This window comes from Gobio gobio (assembly GCF_949357685.1).
Source record: "Gobio gobio genome assembly, chromosome: 5".
Lineage (NCBI taxonomy): Eukaryota > Metazoa > Chordata > Actinopteri > Cypriniformes > Gobionidae > Gobio > Gobio gobio.
In genome coordinates this window covers 49,438,392-49,459,574 of record NC_137101.1, presented here as the reverse complement: position 1 = coordinate 49,459,574, position 21,183 = coordinate 49,438,392, and the positions used below count along the sequence as shown (strand labels likewise).

The 21,183-nt window shown below is 41.2% G+C and overlaps 1 protein-coding gene across 2 annotated transcripts; it reads left to right on the top strand.

The window, feature by feature from the left end:
• The first annotated feature begins 6,360 nt into the window (after window positions 1-6,360).
• On the top strand, window positions 6,361-20,907 carry LOC307127233 (uncharacterized protein). 2 transcript variants are annotated; one of them, XR_013816611.1, is made up of 4 exons: window positions 6,361-6,425; window positions 8,530-8,750; window positions 18,372-19,582; window positions 19,683-20,907. XR_013816611.1 is itself a non-coding variant. In XM_079818354.1 (3 exons), exons 2-3 carry the CDS (start codon window positions 8,591-8,593, stop codon window positions 19,196-19,198), a joined length of 987 nt encoding a protein of 328 aa, XP_079674480.1. In that variant the 5' UTR covers window positions 6,371-6,425; window positions 8,530-8,590; the 3' UTR covers window positions 19,199-20,907. The 2 variants fall into 2 exon arrangements, 1 of the variants encoding a protein (XP_079674480.1); XM_079818354.1 differs by having other exon boundaries at window positions 6,371-6,425; window positions 18,372-20,907.
• The last annotated feature ends 276 nt before the right edge of the window (window positions 20,908-21,183 follow it).

The following is a 21,183-nucleotide window of genomic DNA, read 5'->3' as shown; positions in this document are numbered from 1 at the left end:
GAATTAATCATGACAAACCAAATTAGTTTTAACTGTAGGTTATTTATTAGGCTATACCATTGATGAAAACACAAGCTGATACCAAGGTGTTCCCTTTCGTTCAGTCACTACGACGTAATGTTAGTGACTAACGAATGGGGGTTTCGCTTAGAAGCCTATCAACTTCGAGTTTTGAGAAAACGCCCAATGGCGTGCCAATGCCATGGGGCATGCGGAATTTGCATACGTAGCTCCGCCTCACTGCGTGAGTATATAAGGAAGTACGAGGCAATATCGCATTATGTTTCTGCTTTCGGAGCCAAGAGTACCTACCTCTTCACTCCTACAGCCTTCTGAGACTCTGTCAGCTTCTTCGAGACGAGCAGCTTTCCAGTCGGTGTTGGTGTGACGGCGCGTTCCAGTGATCGCATACTTCCTGCCTGCTGATCTGTGCAGTGGTCTGCATCCAGCTGGTGTGTGTTTCCCTGGGCGCTTCGGCATCGGCTGCAAAGTTTCCTCTCATAAAAGAGCTTGCACGTGACACGTCCTTTTCAGGATGTTTCGTCCGTGCACTTCTGGGTGCGGTAGATCGCTTTTCTCCTTTGACGGGCACGAGCGCTGTGTGACGTGTTTGGGCTTTCAGCACGCTCAGGCAGCGCTCGTGGATGACTCATGTTCTCTCTGCGGGAACCTGGCCATCTCAGTGCTTCGATCGAGACTCCGTGAGTTCCGTGCTGATGCCGGAACGAGAGTCCCCTCCGTCACCCAGCACCCTAATGTGGTTAAAGAAAGAACTGACAACCCCATCCCTGAGCCCCCAGAGATCGGTGACGGCAGTGCGCGCCACCCTCGGGTCTCGCCACTCTCGTCCCTCTCTGTCGCCAGCCCCCTGGCAGAGCAGACCCCAGTGGAGTCCTTCCCTGGTCTCCTCTGTCAGGGCGCAGCCGTTAACCGTGCTCCGACCCGGGGACGCCCAACAGCCTTCCCTGTCCGCGCCGGTAACGCTGCCTCGCTGCCCCACCCAGGGTACGTCTGTCGTCCGTATGACCCCGTTGGTGCAGTCTCTGGAAGCCTGGCTTCAGCTTCCGGGGCTGTCCCGCTGGGTTGCCCGGACCATCAGGCTCGGCTACGCGATTCAGTTCGCGCAGGCTCCTCCCCGTTACAGGGGAGTCCGCTATACCATGACCGGGGCCCATGCCCCCGTCATGCGTGCGGAGATTGCCACTCTACTGGCGAAGGGTGCGATCGAGCCTGTCCCTCCAGCCGAAATGAGGTCGGGGTTCTACAGCCCCTACTTCATTGTACCCAAGAAAACCGGTGGGTTACGGCCAATCCTGGACCTTCGCATCTTGAACCGATCCCTTCACCGGCTTCCGTTCAAGATGTTGACTGCGAAACGCCTTTTCGAATGCGTTCGTCTGTACGATTGGTTTGCAGCGATCGACCTGAAGGACGCCTACTTCCATGTCTCCATCCTTCCTCGACACAGACCGTTCCTACGGTTTGCTTTCGAGGGGCGGGCATACCAGTACGCAGTTCTCCCATTCGGGTTATCTCTGTCCCCTCGCGTCTTCACGAAGATCGCCGAGGCAGCCCTTGCGCCCCTTTGGCAGCACGGGGTCCGCATCCTGAACTACCTCGACGACTGGCTCATACTGGGCCACTCTCGAGAGCAGGTTTGCGGACACAGAGATCTGGTTCTCCACCACTTAACCCGTCTGGGCCTTCGGGTCAACTGGGAGAAGAGCAAACTTTGCCCCGGCGCAGAGGATCTCTTTTCTCGGTATGGAGATCGACTCGGTCGCCATGTACGCGCAGCTTTCGAGCGAGCGCGCGCAGTCTCTGCTGACTTGCCTCCGACAAATCGAGAGCAAGAATGCGGTTCCACTGAAACTATTTCAGAGGCTCCTGGGGCATATGGCATCTGCAGCCGCGGTAACGCCGCTCGGATTGCTTCATATGAGACCGCTTCAGCACTGGCTTCGCGATCGAGTCCCGAGATGGGCATGGCAGTCTGGCACGCTCCGGGTCCAAGTCACTCGGGCCTGCTTACAGACACTCACCCCGTGGTCGAACCTCAGCTTTCTACGGGCCGGTGTGCCCTTAGAACGAGTTTCCAGGCATGTTGTCGTATCGACGGATGCCTCTGCCACGGGCTGGGGTGCCATGTGCAATGGACAAGCAGCCGCGGGCTCCTGGACAGGACCCCAGCGCCTCCTGCATGTCAATTGCCTCGAGTTGCTGGCAGTACGGTTCGCCCTGCACCGCTTCCGAGCGTTGCTGAAGGGCCAACATGTGCTTGTCCGGACAGACAACACGGCCGTAGTAGCGTACATCAACCACCAGGGCGGTCTATGCTCCCGCCGCATGTCTCAACTCGCCCGCCATCTCATTCTATGGAGTCAGAAGCGCCTGAGGTCCCTTCGTGCTGTCCATATTCCGGGAGTCCTGAACCACGCAGCCGACGAGCTCTCGCGGTTTCAGCCTCTCCCGGGAGAGTGGAGACTCCATCCCCGGACGGTTCAGCTGATTTGGGAACAGTTCGGCGACGCACAGGTAGACCTGTTTGCCTCCCACGACTCTTCCCACTGCAGCCTGTATTATTTCCTGACCGAGGGCACGCTCGGCACGGATGCACTGGCGCACAGCTGGCCGCGGGGCCTACGCAAATATGCGTTCCCCCCAGTGAGCCTACTCGCACAGCTTCTGTGCAAGATCAGGGAGGACAAGGAGCAGGTCCTTTTGGTCGCCCCGTACTGGCACGGCCGGACCTGGTTCCCCGAACTCATTCTCCTTGCGACAGCCCCTCCCTGGCCTATTCCTCTGAGACCGGACCTCCTTACTCAGAGACGGGGCACCCATTGGCACCCGCGTCCCGACCTTTGGAACCTCCACGTGTGGCTCCTAGACGGGACCCGGCAGGTTTGAGTGGCCTACCAGTCGCCACCATCACTTCCGCTAGGGCAGAGTCCACTCGGCATGCCTATGCGTTGAAGTGGAACCTCTTCGTCACCTGGTGCTCTTCCCGCCAAGAAGACCCCTGGAAATGCCCGATCGGGTCCGTGCTTGAGTTTCTCCAAGAGGGGCTGGAGCGAAGGCTGTCTCCCTCCACCCTCAAGGTATATGTGGCCGCAATATCTGCCCACCACGATCTCTTGGAGAACAAAAAGGTAAGTCAGCACGACCTGGTCATCAGGTTCCTGAGGGGAGCTAGGAGACTGAATCCTCCTCGCTCTCCTCTCGTACCCTCTTGGGACCTCGCAGTAGTGTTAACTGCTCTGCAGAGACCTCCCTTTGAGCCTTTGCGGTCGGTTGATATTAAGTTTCTGTCTATGAAGACGGCTCTGCTGACCGCATTGGCCTCAGTCAAGAGGGTCGGGGACCTGCAGGCATTTTCGGTTGACGAAGCGTGCCTGGAACACCCCTAGGGTTAAAAATCCACCTTCGGCTGGTACCCTAGAGATCTTCCATATGCAACCCTCTCCGGGTCATATGTGTCTCTTAAGTCCTCCCCACGGGTAGGCATTTTTGGCATTCCCTCACTGGGATATGCTTCCCAGTGTACCTTGGTAATCCTGTGTTAAGTGGAGTCCTTCGTCCGTACTAGTCTTACGACAGGGTACTCACACTTACGCAGGGCACTGGAAGACAGCTGAGTGGCGGGATTATATTGGGACCCCCATTCGTTAGTCACTAACGTTACGTCGTAGTGACTGAACGAAAGGGAACGTCTCGGTTACGGATGTAACCCTCGTTTCCTGAGGAGGGAACGGAGACGTAACGTCCCCTTGCCACATCGAGCTGTGTTGCCTGGAACGCAGGAGTTCAGTACTCCTCAAGCAGGTAACATAATGCGATATTGCCTCGTACTTCCTTATATACTCACGCAGTGAGGCGGAGCTACGTATGCAAATTCCGCATGCCCCATGGCATTGGCACGCCATTGGGCGTTTTCTCAAAACTCGAAGTTGATAGGCTTCTAAGCGAAACCCCCATTCGTTAGTCACTAACGTTACGTCTCCGTTCCCTCCTCAGGGAACGAGGGTTACATCCGTAACCGAGACGTTTGGCCTATAATTATAACATTTATTCATGAAAAATCATGATTACATTTTTTATTATTGAAAGTAACGTTAATGATTAGAGCCCCTGTGAAATCCTAATTCAGTCTTTTCAGTTTTAATTTGACTCCATTTCCCAGTGAGCAAACATTTGTCTAGAACACGTCTAAAAGACGTAATTGTTAGACATCCAGAAGACGTCCTCACAGGAGCCAGAATGAAGATTTTTTTTATTTACGTCTTTTCTGGACATTGTATAGACGTCAATAAAAGACATACTACAGACGTAATTGTTAGACATCTAAAGGCTGCCAGAATAAAAGTTGTATTAGACTCGTTTTCTGTAGTAGAAATTTCAAAGACTGTTAAAGACCCATATTGACATGGAAATCCCATCTGTGCATATACGCAGGGATCCAACTTTAAAAAATGCTTACTTAAAAACAGTGGCAGTGAGTTAGTTCTCAGTGAGAAAAACCCAGTTACTCATTGTTAATGGTTGTCATGTCATGAAACTGCAGACACACAGACCATAGACCTAAATTAGATTTGAAAGAATATTAATAATAGTGAATATTCAATTGAATAACTGTGTAGTGTATATTCTAGTTTTGCATTTTTATTATATCTTATCAATATAATTGTAATAAACTGCTTACCATTTTCCTGTAAAACCAAACTGATCACTCCAAGAACTCAACTATTTAAATCTCAAAATATATTTTAATTACTCATTTTACCAAAACTTAAAACCAGAACAGTAAAGTAAAAATTAACACAATACAAAAATTAAAACCAGAACAGTAAAGTAAAAATTAACACAATAACACAATAAAAAATGAAAACCAGAACAGTAAAGTATAAATTAACACAATAACATAATAAAACTTAAAAGCTAGAACAGTAAAGTTATAAATAAAAGTGCTATAAAATGAACAATTAACAGAATGTGCCTGCTATAAGGTCCACAGTTCGGTATATTTATTTATAGCCACCACCCCGACTCTCCCAGGGGCATGTTTTAAATGATCAGCTGTAGCAGACTTTATTTGGGCTCTGTAGCAGCTGGGTCCCATTTCATGACAGCAGCTACAATCAAAGCAAAAAAATCCACATGTAAAATAAATAAATACAAACGCCACTGTTGTGGTTTAGCTTGCAGCAGAGCAAGCTAAACTCACATAAGTGTGCTGCACCATTCCTGTCGGGTCCAATATAGATGGAACATCATTGTGTTTCAATCTCAATATGTCTGCAAATCCCCACGTGAGCTGGAACGTCATTAAAAATAAAGTTCAACCACATATTCCTAATATTAGGATCCGAAGGAAGCTTATGCAGCGACTGTGTTCTTCCACAACCAGGAATAGCAATATCGTGATCTCCTCGGCATGTTTATTGCTGTTGGCTAACGCAATCCGACCAGCTCCATGAGTCGGTGGGCGGGGCAACTGAATTACGCGTGCTTATTATTCTGTAGAGGCGGAGTTTCGTCGCACGATGACGTAAAGGTGAAGCACAAGATCGTTTTCAGGGTCTGGTGTCTATAAAAGCTTTTCTTTGACTAACAAGAAAGTTTTCAGCTCTGAAACTTACAGGATATTCTTATATTTGCCATGACCTCTTATATATCAAAAATTGATTTCTCAATTCATCTCCCCTTTAAGTATATTAACGGGTTTGTGAAGTATTAAAATAACATTAAAAATATAATTTGTTTTATACATAAAATCTATACTAAGACTCTACGACATGTGTCAGTGATAGTGATTTGTCACATATAATTTTAACATATAATATGTGGAATAGAGATATATGTCAATATATGCCTATATTTTTTTACTCTATATGAGCATATTAGGATATTTCATATACGGGACATTTTATACATACATAAACATATATAATATATGGGATACATTTATATGTAAAAATATGGAATTGTTCCAATTTCTAATAGGTTTCATGTTTTTACTTTATATATTGCATATATTGATATTTCATACACATATATTATATTTCCGTATGGGTAGTGGCTGAACCGTCTGGAAGAGAAATTAATATAAATACTGTAACTTTAGATGTGAGTCTACATGGAAAAGTAAGTAATAAGAAGTACATCATAAAAAATTATATTGCTTAATTTTTTTTTTTAACTCTTAATGTGAACTGTATTATTAACTTACTTGTGTTATTAAATCAATACATTGAAAATCAAAATTTTGTCATCTTTTTTTTATTAATATATTTTATGAGCATAAATGTTTGCACTTCTGTGGTTTTAGACTCAGGCCTGGTTCATCAGGACTTTTATTTTGATCTTGGTGTATGACGTCATTAGGCTGCGCCGCGCTCGTGCATCTGTTGTGATTCAGCTGAGGAAAGGTTTGTGTTTTAAGCGTTTAAAGTGTTTAAAGCGACGCAGAATGAATGATGTATTATTAAATGTAACTGCATTGCTTTATCTCTAGTTCAGTTTGTCTGCAGACTCCAAAACTTGTCATTGATGTGTTAATATAAAGATATGAAGTGTAATAACGCTTACATCAGAAATGGCATTACTCGAGATATCAGTTGTTGCCCAAAGGCAGTTTTGAAATGGAAACGATATTTCTCTTTACTTTCAATTTAGAAAGTTGGTCAGTAAGTAATGTTTTACTGCCAAATACGGTAAAGGAGATTAATGTTAAAACAATGCACAGGTATTATCCGTGTAATGAGTTTCTTAACCAGTTTAAAGAAGACTTCTCTCCACAATGTTATTTTAGTAAAATCGAATCTGAAACTCTCATACATTTATTTTGTATTTGTAAATATTCAGAAGACTTCTGGAAGCGGATATCTGTGGTGGTTTTTGATACATTTGACAAAATAATTAAAATAGGAGAGTCTATGATCCTCTTCATGGACTGTAATACTGAATCTGATATAATTGATGACACATGAATGTTAATTATTTTTCTTGGGAAGTTTCATAAGATCAAGTAATGCCTATCACACCTGCATTTAAATTTTTTATATCTTTTTATTACTTAAAATATTTTATGACTCATTGAACTCAATTTCTAGAAATAAGAAGTGTATTAATACATCTCCCATATTGATAAAGTAATTAGCAAAATGTAATGTTTAAGATCTGTTGTGCGTATTCCCCAACTTCTGTTTGTTTTTTGTTTGATGTGAAATGTCATTGTATGTTTTGTTGGAAAATTGAATAGAAAAAAAAAAAATGATGAGAGAACCGGAGCTTTCGACTCTCAGAGTCAATTGAATCGATTGATTCACAACGATTGATTCAGAGACCCCAGTGAGTCTATGTATAGAAAAATAATGTAGGAACTTTACATGTAGAACATTTTACTTCCGCATCTAAAAACGCCAAATCCGGACGTGACATAACGGGAGGGAGTGCAGTGAGGAAAACAATGGATCGCAATGACAGTTCAGACGCTGAGGACATTATAGATGTGTATTAATACTCATATGGCAGACCACAGCCATACAATAATGACACACAATTAGGGACAGGCCAGGATTAGACGGATCAACGATTAGAGGAGACACATTGTGTGAGGAGAACCAGTGGAGAACGGCAGGTGTCGGAGAGAGAACAGTGTTAGCTTATAGATATATATACTGTTTATACGCTAGCTAACGATATGAACACTGTGCTCAGATCACAACACTGTACTGATTATTATCATGTCTCAGGCAATAGCAAAGCTGGGAACGTGCTAGAATTATCGGAACCGATAATGCCATTTTCGGCGGCCGAAATTTCGGTGCACCCCTACCTTTTATATATCAAAAGCTCAAGGGAAAGTTGATTTCTCAATTCATGACCCCTTTAAAGTGTTAGAGAGGACTCGTGCTCCGCTTGAACTGAGGCGCTACAGCGATCTGTCACGGCACATGTAGGAGCGACAAAACGGCATTTATTCTTTGAATTTCGTAATAAAATGGACAGAATTGGAAAGATAATGATGATGGTTCTTTTTAGAAGTAACAAAGCAATTTATGTGCGATTACTGGATGACAGGCGCTACAGATCATGTTTAGTGTAGGGAAAAACCACAGACCTGCAACCCTGGCTTGAGCTACGGGTGATTCACAGGGTCAAATAGAGAAGCTTTTATGTTGCTATTTTTAACTGTTTGTGTTATTGACGTGTTATCTTGCCCTAAATTCAACATGAGACATTTTCTTCACACACCGTATGATTTGCAGTCGGACACGTTTGTTCCGCCGCCTTTTGATTGACAGGACACCAATCAGTTTTAAACAATCAGCAGATGGCCAATAGTGAAAATATTCCGCTACCAATCATTGGCGATACATCGGTAGTTGAGTTGAATAATAATTAGAATTCTGTAATTTTGGGGGGAAAAACCTATCCCTCTGACTGACTCCATTACTTGTGCGATGAACTACTGAAATGATTTAGTGTGGATTTATTTTTCTCTCTGTTAATTATTCTGCTCTTCAACAGGACAAACACAGAAAAACTCCTGATGAAGCGACTGAGATCCACATGACACACTGTTATAAAGATGGCGTTTATTAAAGAGGAGAGCGAAGACCTGAAGATTGAAAATGTATTCAGTTTGAAACATGAAGAAACTGAGGAACAAACAAAGAAAGAGGAGACAGAAGAACTGAAGATTGAGGAAACATTGAGAGTGAAACATGAAGAAACTGAGGAACAAACAGGTTGGTTTCATTCTCAAAGCTCAACTCAGTCATTTGATCATTATTCAAATCTCCAGCTCTACAGAAATGAAGGATATTTTTTGAAGAATTTCAATAATATTTTCCCTTTAATATTTTACAAAAAATCCCCTAAATACTGAATTGACCAGATTTCTGAAATGGAAACCGGGGACTAGAGCCGGGGAGTTTTCTTCATCCCGCTCCCGCCGAATTTCTGACCATTACCGCCCACTCCCGCAACGTATGTGTTACACTCCCACCCGCTCCCGCAATATGTATGTCCACTCCCGCCCGCACCCGCAAAACTCTGAGAATTTATTCCCGCACAATAATAGAGATGCATTGATTTTGTGTCTTCTCCCGTCCCGCAGGGAAAAAAAAGAACACGTATTTGTATTGATATTATTAAAGAGATTCATGGGGTCGTTTGTTTCGTTTCCCTGGCCTGCATGTAAAAAAAAAAAAAAGACAAATACATTCAAATATAATTTTGTTTTTATCAAAAACTTTGCACATAAAAATAGACTGCTTTGCAAAACAGAAAAACAGATTGAGAAACAAAAAACAGATCCCAATTCGTCGGTCAGTTCCGACGTACGTTGAACGTGACCGACTGAAAGGAAACCTGAGAAAACATGCTTCAACAGAACGTAATGTGAACACAAAATAGCAAACGGACATTTAGAAACAATCCATTTCCACTCACTAAACTTCTATGTATTGTTTGTCAAAAACACCAAACAGTCAACTTGACCTGCAGGGAGTGCTGAGCGTTTTTGGTGAGGTATGATCAAGTATCTATGTATTTGCCAGCTGCGCAATATGTGGATACATATAACGTTATACTGCATGATTTTGCCTACCAAAACAATTGAGAAACTTCTCCAAATGTCAGACTTTCCTTGCTTAGCTTTTGTGCTGTAAATACCTCGTTTGAGGTTATTTTCTACATCATCTATTGACATCTTCTCCATCATGTCGTTAGGCAACCTCCCTATCCCGCCAATTCCCGCAGTGTTTTTTTTAGCCGCCCATTCCCGCCCGCAGCAAAATTCAAACCGCCCGCTCCCGCGAGATTTGCGTTGGGTCCCGCGGGACTCAATCCCAATGCAGCCCTCTACCGGGGACATTTCCTATTTGAGTGGTCAAAATCTTATTTGTCATTATCTTTTAATTAAAAAGCAGGGACAATATATTTTTGAATGTTTGTTGTTGTTGTGTTATATATTATATTATTATTAACATTAATAATTATTATGGTTTAGTTTGATGTTTAGGATTTTTGTTCTGGATTTAATACAATTCAACGCAACCGCAAAAACAAAACAATGAAAACAACTAATAGAAGCCTAGCCATTGTAAATAACAAGCAGTTCAAAACAATATTATAACACGACTCAACAAAAATTACAAAAATAAAACAACATAAATATAAAAAAAAAACAATTTAACAAATATTTTAACATTTTATAATATAAACATTTAATATTTAAATTTTCACAAGTTTATACTATATAAATTACTTTTTTTTACTTCAAATGTTTTGTTACGTTTGTGCTTGAAAAAAACTCTTACTGTCCTTCATTGGTCTAAGTAAGGCTTATTTTAAGCAGAAAGTGTGTGTATTCTCACATGTTTTTGTTGTAAGTGTAATTGTTTGGGTTTTTTATAGTTCAGATGTGTGCTAATCACTGTGTTGTGACTCTGTTATAAAGCACATGCAAACAGTATTACTGTAATTAAACATTTAATGTAATTAAAACAGTTAGTATGTTTCTACCTTGAAAACGATAACAATGTTTCTGTTGATATTTGATGATAATGGCGTTCTGCTCTCTGTTACGTTCTTCATGAAGTAGCGGCGCGTGCAAGTAGAGTCAGCGTAGCTCACAGCGCCATCTGCTGGAGAAATAATCCCTACACGATTGCTCCTATAACCAGCAGCTGCTATTGTTGGTTGGGTGTTTTTTTTGCAATATATCTACGGGTTGTTTTGAACGAGCTGTAAAACGGGGACATTTCCGGGGACAGCTCCAGTCGGAGACATAACACTAAAAATCCGGATTTCCCTGGAAAACAGGGACGTCTAGTCACCCTACTAAATACTTAGTAAATATACTAAATATTTACCTCTAAAATAAATTATGCACCATTTATCATCTGCAATATCAAGGTGTAAGCACTAGATTGCTGTATAGCCTTAAATATAAATAGTTGCTGCGGAGTGAGAACACAAGATAAAATTAATTACTTGTATTGGGTTTCTCCTTTTGATATATTTGTAACCAGTCCTATTGACCCGCTTCGAGCGAGATAAGAACCGGAGTATCCGGTGTGGGAGGCTGGCTCTCACAAGGACGCTAAAGACTAGCCGCTAGCACACCTCTTGAGGCAAGAGGGAGTGAGTTTTACACGCACAACTCTTACTGGCCTACATCTGTTACATATATAGATCAGTGGCGAGCGGTTTTAACCCGGGTGTGCTGAGTGACGTGTTGTGTCAAAAATGCACCTGTATGTTTGATGAGTTTGAAATAAGCGCGTTCGCCATCGCTCTAGTCAGTGTGTTAGCTGATCAGTTGCTTAATCTCACAGCTAAAAGTGTTCTAATATATTTGACCATTTATTGAAAGTGGCCTACATTTACCTGTTGATTCCTTCACAAGCACCCGTAAAAGCTGTTGAGTTGAGTCTGGCATGACGTGTGGAAGGGCCGTTTGCAAAATATGCTGTATTTTTGTAATTCTGCTAGGTGGCACTAATGTCACATAAACTAAATGCTTCACCTTTAAACGGTACAGTGCATCGGCTGAGGACACACATCTAAATCAGAGACACCATGACAGGTGTCAATTTAAATGTGTCTCAGAAGTGTCTAAAATATATAGTGTGTGTGTATATATATATATATATATATATATATATATATATATGTATGTATGTATGTATGTATATATATATATATGTATATATATATGTGTGTGTGTGTGTGTATATATATATATATATATATATAGTAGCCTATTATGAAGTAAAATATCACTAGAATAAATGTAAGTAGTAAAAATAGAATTATTCTTTTAAATAAGTTGAAATAATGCAATTGATGACTTTAACAAACACACAGACTACGGTTAACAGCCTCAGATAGTTACAGGTCAGCTTACAGTAGGTCAGTCTTTAACAGTTAACAGTTTTCATTCAAAATAAAATGCTATGAAAATAGTTTCAGTTCAGACTTTTTTACTGGATTCAGTCTATTTAGTTTTGTATCAAACACAATGTGATTGAGATCAGAATCAGAAAGAGCTTTATTGTCAAGTGTGCTTGCACACACAAGGAATTTGTCTTGGTGCTGAAGCTTCCAGTGCACATATACAATACAAACATAACAAGAAGAACATAGTAATACAAATTCTAAGAATAAAAATATGAAAATGGTATAAAAAAATATAAGGTCACAGTTACGTTTAGTACGTCTAGAATAGACATTTACAGATTATGAACATATTTACAGTATTTGCTGTATCTGGCAGTAACAGCAAATTTTTCCTCTTGGGCGAGCGATTCGTTCACAGCTTACCCTGCTCATTAAATCCCTCATATGCCAGTGAACCAATGAGAACGCAGGACAGTGATGACGATACATAACAACAGAGCGGAGAAACCAAAGCTGCTGTGGGTCCGCATACCCAGAACTGCAGATTTGAAGAAAATTGCCGTTGTTTGGCAAATAAATAAATGATAGTTACATGCGTATTACTAACATTTATAATGTGAGCTTTATGGTACACCTCAAACAAGGGAATTTATAGTAATTTACTTTTATATAGTAATTTGCAGCTTATATATATTAGGGATGTACCGACACCATTTTTTTAAGGACAGAGTATGAGTACAGATTTTTTTTCTGGTGCTCGGCGATGCAGATACTTATACATTATACTTTTCTTTTTTTGTGATGCAGTTTTCAAGCACAACACAGTGAGACTAATGAATGTAGGACAGCTTCTTTATTGTTAGGGTTAGGCTTTCTATTGCACACGTAAATAACACTCTGTGGCTCTCGTGCAATCTGGTTGCTGGCGTTTTCAGCGTTTATAAGTTAACGGTCTCTCATTGACATAATCATCCATTAGCTGTTCTGAGTGTTTTTTCTCCTCAAAGTAATGTTATACTCTCTGCCCCTCGGTTTTCACTGGTTACCCGGCAGCCTGAAGCAGAGGTGGAAAGAGTAACAAAATATTCTACTCAAGTAAAAGTACTATTACTTCAATGAAATTTTACTTAAGTAGAAGTAAAAGTACTTGTCTAAAAATGTACTCAAGTAAAAGTAAAAAGTAGCTCATTTAAAATGTACTCAGAGTAAAGAGTTATTTTTTTAACAGCGGGGTGGGGAATCTCCTGTGTAGGGTTGTGGTTGAATGAGATTTTCACGATATGAAAACATCAGTTTCACAGCATCATATTATTCAATTATGGTTATTATTATCACCAGTTAAAATGGCATTAAATTAATGAAAACCTTTTTTTTTTTTTTTGGTTGAACAAATGCTTTATTAGGCCTATAACAAACTTGAAACCATTTTTTGTATTTTTTATTAAAATTTCAATAAAACATGTCTAATGAACTAAATAAATTATTATGAATTAGATTAACAACTTTAAGAATAACAGAGTCCTAAGAAATTTTTCTTTTTATGATTTAATACAAATACATTACCAAAACGGTGGTAATCAAATACTTATCCTTTCATTTTTTGGGCAAAGCGCTGCTGTTTTACTAAATGAAACCATGGATTTAAAAATATATTCTTAAATAATGTTTAAATTATGTAATATTATTATTGTTGTTAGTTATTATTATTATTTTGACAAGTATTCTATAGGCCTACAATAGTAATAGATTTCTGTCACAATTTCATCTAGTTAAACCGTTTATTTTGACGGATTTTAGTGAGGACCTATTTCAGGGAAGATCTGTTTCAGAGTGTATTTGATAATGGCTTTTAATCAAATAAAATGATGAAAATGTTCATTAGGGGGTCTCAGATCAGCTCTGGAAATGTTCATACTGTATGTTAATGCCCAAATATGTTTTTTGAGACGTTAAACACCACGAGCATCGCGTAGGCTAGTAGACGAAAAGGCGCTGCTCATTCACAGAGACAGAACAAGCAGATCATATTCATATTGCAGTGTTTTGAGCTTTAATATTCACAGAACATGTCGCGATTTGATATATTGTACAGCTCTACTGTCGATGTATTCATTCATCCATCAGTTTGCGTGTTTTACGTGACATCTGCGTTATACTGTAATTCCGGGATTCCCTCTGCATCACAGAAAACATTCGGCCTTAAGTTATAAACGTACCTTTATCCGCACAGAGGGATGGTGTTCCTGAACATGTTCTATGTGTTTCCTCCTGTGCATCAACATTTTTTTTGCTAATTTGATATCCTCCAGGACAGGCCCGTCGCAAGGGGGGTGCGAGGCCCTGTGCGAACGTGATGTGCGAGGCCCGGGGGTATAGCCTATTAACTGGGGCTCTGTTGCTATAGTGACGAACAATTTGTTGTTTATGTGGATATTTAAGAAAAAAAATCGTATATTCAGTTTAACAGCAGGTTCAAGAAGTTAAACGGTGTAACTGAACTGGGCAGTGCACTGCGCACATTTTTACGCTAAAAATATGTTCTAAATTATGAATGGGTCAAATGCTTTTGCAAAACGCCCTGAATGCACTTGAATTAGTTTGGACTGCTCTCTCACTGAATCATCAGAAGCCATTTCTCAGTCGGTAAAATTATAAACTGACAGTATTGAGAGGACCAGCGCTGTTTTTCAGTATTTCCTCTGTGAAAACGAACAAAATGGATGTCTGACAATTTCGTTGCTTTTTGCAGTTTTCAGATTTAAAAAACGTTTAAAACGTCTCGAGATAGAGGCTTTACTCATTCTGCGGTGCCATTGCTCTCACTGATGCTCCGACAGGCTAGTAATAGTTAGGTTATGCTTATTTAACTTTAATAGTGTTAAATAAAAAACCTTTTGTGCATACCGTCAGATGAAATGCAAGCGTCCATGCAATGCACATGCTTGAATGAGCGCACATTTCTAGCGTATTTACTTGAACTTCGTAGGTAATATCTATGGTTTGACCCATGTCAGAGGCGGCCAAAAATCTGAAATTTGAATGGACTGGGAATAAATCTCTATGAACTTGATGTGCGATGCCCGCTGACTGACATGTATGCGCATAAATCACCGTCACACGCACAGAGAAATGGGCTATTGCAAGTTACTGCATAATACATTTTTAACAATCAGAATAATAAAGCATCACCATACACACTTTTAGCTATGTTTTTTAAAACTATTATAGTATTTTGAAGGACAAAAACATGAACTTTAACTATTGGCTTTACATCATCAAGTCAGCTGTCGTCTTTACTTTTGCGCGAGGCCCTGTGCGGTCGCACGCTTGGCACAGCCCTTGCAACAGTACTGCTCCAGGACAACACCCGGCAATTTTTTGTCTATATCCAAAGCTTTTCCATACTATCCAGGGGTTCACGATGGCGTTTCGCTTTCAGCTGGGTCTGACGTCTGTCTTGTCCGTCCGTCCGTCTCCATCTTTTTGTGATTTTTGCGTTTGTTCTCCCGCCCTTCAATTCAATGCAGTCGTTTCCGGATCGCGTTTCCCCCCCTTTGTATTATTTATTTTTACTCAGTAACGGATGTGGTTTAAAATGTAGCGAAGTACAATACTTCAAACAAAACATACTTAAGTAAAAGTAAAATTACAGATTTTTAAAACTACTTAAAAAAGTAGAAGTACGCAGAAAAACTACTCAATTACAGTAACGCGAGTAAATGTAATTCGTTACTTTCCACCTCTGGCCTGAAGCCACTCGTCAACTGACGCAGGTGGAGCGAAACCCTACCTTTTAGGATGTCTAGTTCAGGCACGGCATCACTATGCCACATCGGAGCAACGTTTCCGTGGCATGTTACACCTCAGTCACAGCCCCCTCAAAGACCTCATGTTACTGCTACAGTTTTCCGGCCACCTCATCGACAGTTGCCAGGAGGACCCCATCAGCGTCCTAGCGCAACCACTAAAAAGCGCACACATAAAGCCTGAGATACTCAGGCCGGTGGGCGATCGTTTTACTATAGAACTATAGAGCTGGAGTACTGGAGGACCAACACATCAGACCCCTGGGCTTTGACGACTCTGAGCAGGGGATATACTCTACAGTTTCAATGCCGGCCTCCCAGGTTTTCAAGAATTGTTCCTACGGTTGTCAGTTCACGCAATGGTTCTCTGTCAGGAAATGTGTTCACTGTTACAGAAGGGAACCATAGACAGAGTTCATACCTTCATTCATGGAGACTGGTTCTATTCAATGTATCTTCTTGCTCCCAGGAAGGATGGTGGTTTCCGACCGGTCGACCTGAAAGATGCATACTTTCACGTCACGATTGTTGTTCATCACAGAAAGCTTCTGTTTCAATTTCCTGAATCAATCCTACCAGTTCAAAGTGCTACCAACTGGCTTCCTTGTGCCCCCACGAGACTGCTTTTGAGACGTGCAGAAGTTGTGCTTTTCCATGAACATGAAAAAGAGCTGTCTGATTCCAACACAGACCACTACGTTCATAGGAATGACCCTGAATTCCCACCTAATGTCTGCCTCCCTGTCTAAGGAATGTGACAAACATTTTGCAACTTTTGACTCGCTTTCACCCGGGTGTGTCTTTGCCGTATGAGGTGGTCCTACAACTAATAGGAATGCTAATGGCAGCTACAGTCGTGATTCCCCTGGGTTTACTCCACCTCAGACCACTCCAGTGATTCCCCTGGGTTTACTCCACCTCAGACCACTCCAGTTATGGAACAACGGTTTGTGGCTAGATCCCACCAGACATTGGCATCGACTGATTGTAGTTTCTCACCATTGCATATGCTTTGAGGCGGTGGAGACAGGTAGTTTCTGAAGGGAGGTGTGCCCTGTTTTCCCTCTTGTCGGGAGTTGGTCATGACAGACGCTTCCCACAGGATGGGGGGCAACATTGAGTCTGAGGGGTATTTGGACACTGACCCAGGCCACAGAACATATCAACCGGCTGGAACTGCGTGCAGTGTTCTCTCTGAAGTATTTTATGCTGGTCCTGACAGGCCTCCATGTTCTCCATGTGGATATTTTTGCTTCAGAGATGAACACTCACTGTAGCTTATGGTTCGCAAAGAAGGAAGTGTCCAGTCCCTTGGGCCAGGATCTTACGAATGGCCGAAATGCCTATATATGCGTTTCCACCTATCCCTCTGTTATGGGAGACCTTACACATGATTTCTGCAACGTGACAATCTGAGCATCTTCAGCTTTTTTCAACGTATACTGGACGTGCGTACATTTCTGCATATAATGTTCCAGTTGGTGGATCTCCTCTTGGATCTCACAGTCTTGTCTGCAGTTTTCTGAAGGGTGCACGCTGTCTGAACCTTGCTCAGAATCCTCACTTTCCTGCGAACTGTGCTTGCGTTGGTTGCTGGATGTCTTGAAGTGTTATGTGAACTCTACTGCTAAATTTAGACCGTATACTGCTCAATTTTACATCAGGTGGATGGCATTCCTCATGACTATGTTAGTATGTGTCATGCAGTAGTGATTACACTGCCACTGGTGGTCAGTAGGAATGAAAACAAATGTTAGTTACGCCTGTAACTGTGGTTCTTTGAATTCTGGATGACCGCCTTAATCACTCGGAATGCGCCAGAAAGGTGTTTTTCGAGGCAGATTGTTGAGCTACTGTGGCTTATAACCCCCCAGGGCTCAGCAAACGTATCCACGTGTCTTGTCTATATTTTCTCGACCTAGCTGGCTGGCCCTGCGATAATTCAATAGTGTTTACACTGTGGTTCTTTGAGTTCTAGGTGAATGCCAGAGGCAGTTACATGCGTAACTAGCATTCGTCTGGAAGCATACCGAGACCCATCTTGTTTGGTGCGCACCAAGGTTCGGATGGCAGCGTTCACAAATGTTTCACACATCTTTGAAATCTTTGATCCAATATGCCACAGCAGATTTTATATTCACATTGTACAGATGTGATAGAAGCAAGTGAACCTGCATTCTATTAAAAGCTGAGGTGAAATCAATAAAAAGTTCCTTTACGTAAGAGTCCTGAATATGCTTTATAATAAAATCAATTAAAGTAATTGTGGCATACTCTGTCCCCCTGTATGGTCTATATATAAACTGCAATGCATTTAAAATAATACTCACTGAAGACAGAACATGATTACTTACAATTCTTCCCATACATTTTGCCAGGATAGAAGTCAGTGCAACTGGTCTAAAATTGTCAGGTAGTGTTTCCCTGATGTTTTAGGCATAGGTATTATCGTAGATATTTTCCACATACTGTGTGCTTAATAAGTAATCTCTGACTTTTGTGAATGCAACCAGGAATCCCTCCAAGAACTGAGTTTGGCACCCCTGGCGTATATGATCCAGTATACATGTTATTAGTTTTAATGTTTTGTGTGTCTAAATGTCTGTTGCTTTGTGGCACTAAACTGGGATTAACTTTTATGTTTTTTTGCTTTAGACCTGATGGCGTTGAAAGAGAGTCAAGATCTGAATAAAATGGAAGAGAAAGATCAGGACAGGAAACATAATTTTATAATTGATGAAAAATATTTTAGTTCCTCACAGACTAAAAAAACAACCTCACGTAAAAGGGCTCAAAAGACTATCGGTAATTTCACCTGCCATCTGTGTGGACTAAGTTTCAAAGAGCATGGAAACCTTGAAGTCCACATGAGAGTTCACACTAGAAGGAAGCTTTACCCCTGCCAACAGTGTGGAATAACTTTCAATCAACAAGGAGCCCTTAAAATCCACATGAGAATTCACACTGGAGAGAAGCCTTACAACTGCCAACAGTGTGGAAAGAGTTTCAGGCAAAAGGGAAACCTTAAAAGGCACATGAGAATTCACTTAGGAAAAAGCCCTTTCACCTGCCAACAGTGTAGAATGAGTTTCACTCAGAAAGGAACCTTTAAAGTCCACATGAACATTCATCATAGAAATGATCCTTACACCTGCCCTCACTGTGGAGATGGTTTCAGTCAAGATAGAAAACTTAAAGTTCATATGAAAATTCACACTGGAGAGAAGCCATACACCTGCCAACAGTGTGGAAAGACTTTCAGGCAAAAGGGAAACCTTAAAAGGCACATGAGAATTCACTTTGGAGAAAGCCCTTTCACAAGCCAACAGTGTGGAACAAGTTTCACTCAGAAAGGAACCTTTAAAGTCCACATGAACATTCACAATAGAAATGACCCTTACATCTGCCCTCACTGTGGAGACAGTTTCAGTCAAGATGGAAACCTTAAAGTCCACATGAGAATTCATTCTGGGGAGAAGTAGAATAAAGGAAACATTTGTACTTTCCAAAAGTATTTATATGTCAAACTGGTTTAGAAACTGTACATACGCCCATTAGTGTTTATGCAAACACAAGTGTGTCAGACTGACTTTGCGTACTAATAAGCTCATGAGATCATGTTAGATGCCTAACTTGTAACAGGAAGATCTTTAAGTGATATGAAACATGTTTATGTGTGATAGTTTAGACTTTAGATTAGGGGATGCAGAAAGCATTGTATAATGATTTATTCATGTGTTACACATCATGTATAACAGGTGTTGAACACTTTAATTTGTGCTGCAATGTAAGTGCTGACTGGTAAAAACTGTTCACATTATAACTAGATTCCACACTGAACCCAAGTCTGTGCTGATGAGTGAAATGTAAGATGTAAGATGTGCAATGTAAGTGCTGACTGGTTAAAACTGTTCACATTATCACTAGATTCCACACTGAACCCAAGTCTGTGCTGATGAGTGAAAGGATTTACATTAAAGGTCTCATAGAATGCATTGGTACAATATTTTAAATTGTTTTCTGATATCTACATAAAAGGGATGTGGCTTTGATAAGGGCAAATACTCCAGATACAGTTTTACATGTCCATTTACAACCCTAGAAATTGTCCCTAGAATGAAATGGGCTGTTATTGCCTTATTTGGAAGGGAAGAATAATTCATGAATAATAATGTTGAGCTCTGCTCTGATTGGCTCATTTCAGTAGCTCACACAAGTGCAGTTATTCAGCAAACTCAACCACAAACAGCACAAGCGGCTCGTGAGTTGTGACAGAACACAGACCAGCTTACTTGTTTACGCACACGAGAGAGCGAGAGCGTGCACATGGTTGTCAGATGCACATGTTTAAGTAAAACACTGGATAGAATACGTGTTCTTTTAACAGAAAAGTTCTGATTGGGGGATTAAAAATAACTGAAATATGGCAACCGCAAGCATGAATGCTCAAACGCTCCTCTTTTTTTCCCCTGACAAAACCTAAGAGTGCTTTTTGTTCTCATCTTTTTTCGTCAATGATATTGCATGTTTATATAGTCACAGTTTAAGGATGTTTGTGTCATCTCGTCTTGTCTTAGTCATGGAAAAAAAGGTTGTCAATGAAAGTTTTTCGTCATATTTTCGTTTACGAAATTGACACTAGTCAGAGCAAATGAACAACTTTGAATTAAATTGGTGCGGTATCCTGTTATAGATAAACATCAGCCATGCCTGTTGACAGTTCTGTTCTGTGGGAAGGCTATGAAAAGTGCTCACATCCCCTGCACAGCCTGGAACATAACATTTATATCCATTATCTGCCATTTTCCTCATCTTCACAATACCTGCAGAACTTCTGTTGATTCGGTGCAGGTCTGTGTTAAAACTGCCAGGCCTTGAACATGGGCTGGTCATATGCAAATTTGGGGAGGCGTAGATATTAATGATCCCGACTATTACATCACAGTCTGTGTTATGTTGGGATTCATTTTTCAGTGGTCTTTTTCAAGCACAAGATTTACAAATGAAGGAGGAAACAATGGTGTTTGAGGCTCATGGTATGTTAGTTCCATGTACAGAACTCTTATAATTCAGCTATGCCAAAGTAAATACAGTTTTCAATTCTAGAGCACCTTTAACCAACTGTAATCCCCTGACTACAAGTCATTTATAAATGTGTATCGACTTGAAAACAAATAAATTACTCTTCTTTAAAACACTTGCATGAAGTTGTGTAATGTAGTGAAGTAATAATACTTTGTTATGACTATTTTTGGGGAGAATCTGTACTTGTGTTTTTATATTTCTGTCAACTTTTACTCTGATACATTTCCCCAAAGCATATCCGTTACTTAAAACAAAATACATTTTAAACACAGACTGCAAAAAAGAATGTGCAAACAACTGCACACACAATAGCGGTTGATTTTATTTTCCGGGTTGCGTCCGTTGCTATAGCGGCTGACATGCGGCTCAACACACACACACA

Excerpts from the sequence above, each read along its gene's own strand:
- LOC307127233 (XM_079818354.1), top strand. The coding sequence starts at position 8,591 with ATGGCGTTTATTAAAGAGGAGAGCGAAGACCTGAAGATTGAAAATGTA. Across the intron at positions 8,751-18,371 it reads AGAAACTGAGGAACAAACAG|ACCTGATGGCGTTGAAAGAG; the intron begins GTTGGTTTCATT and ends TTTTTGCTTTAG.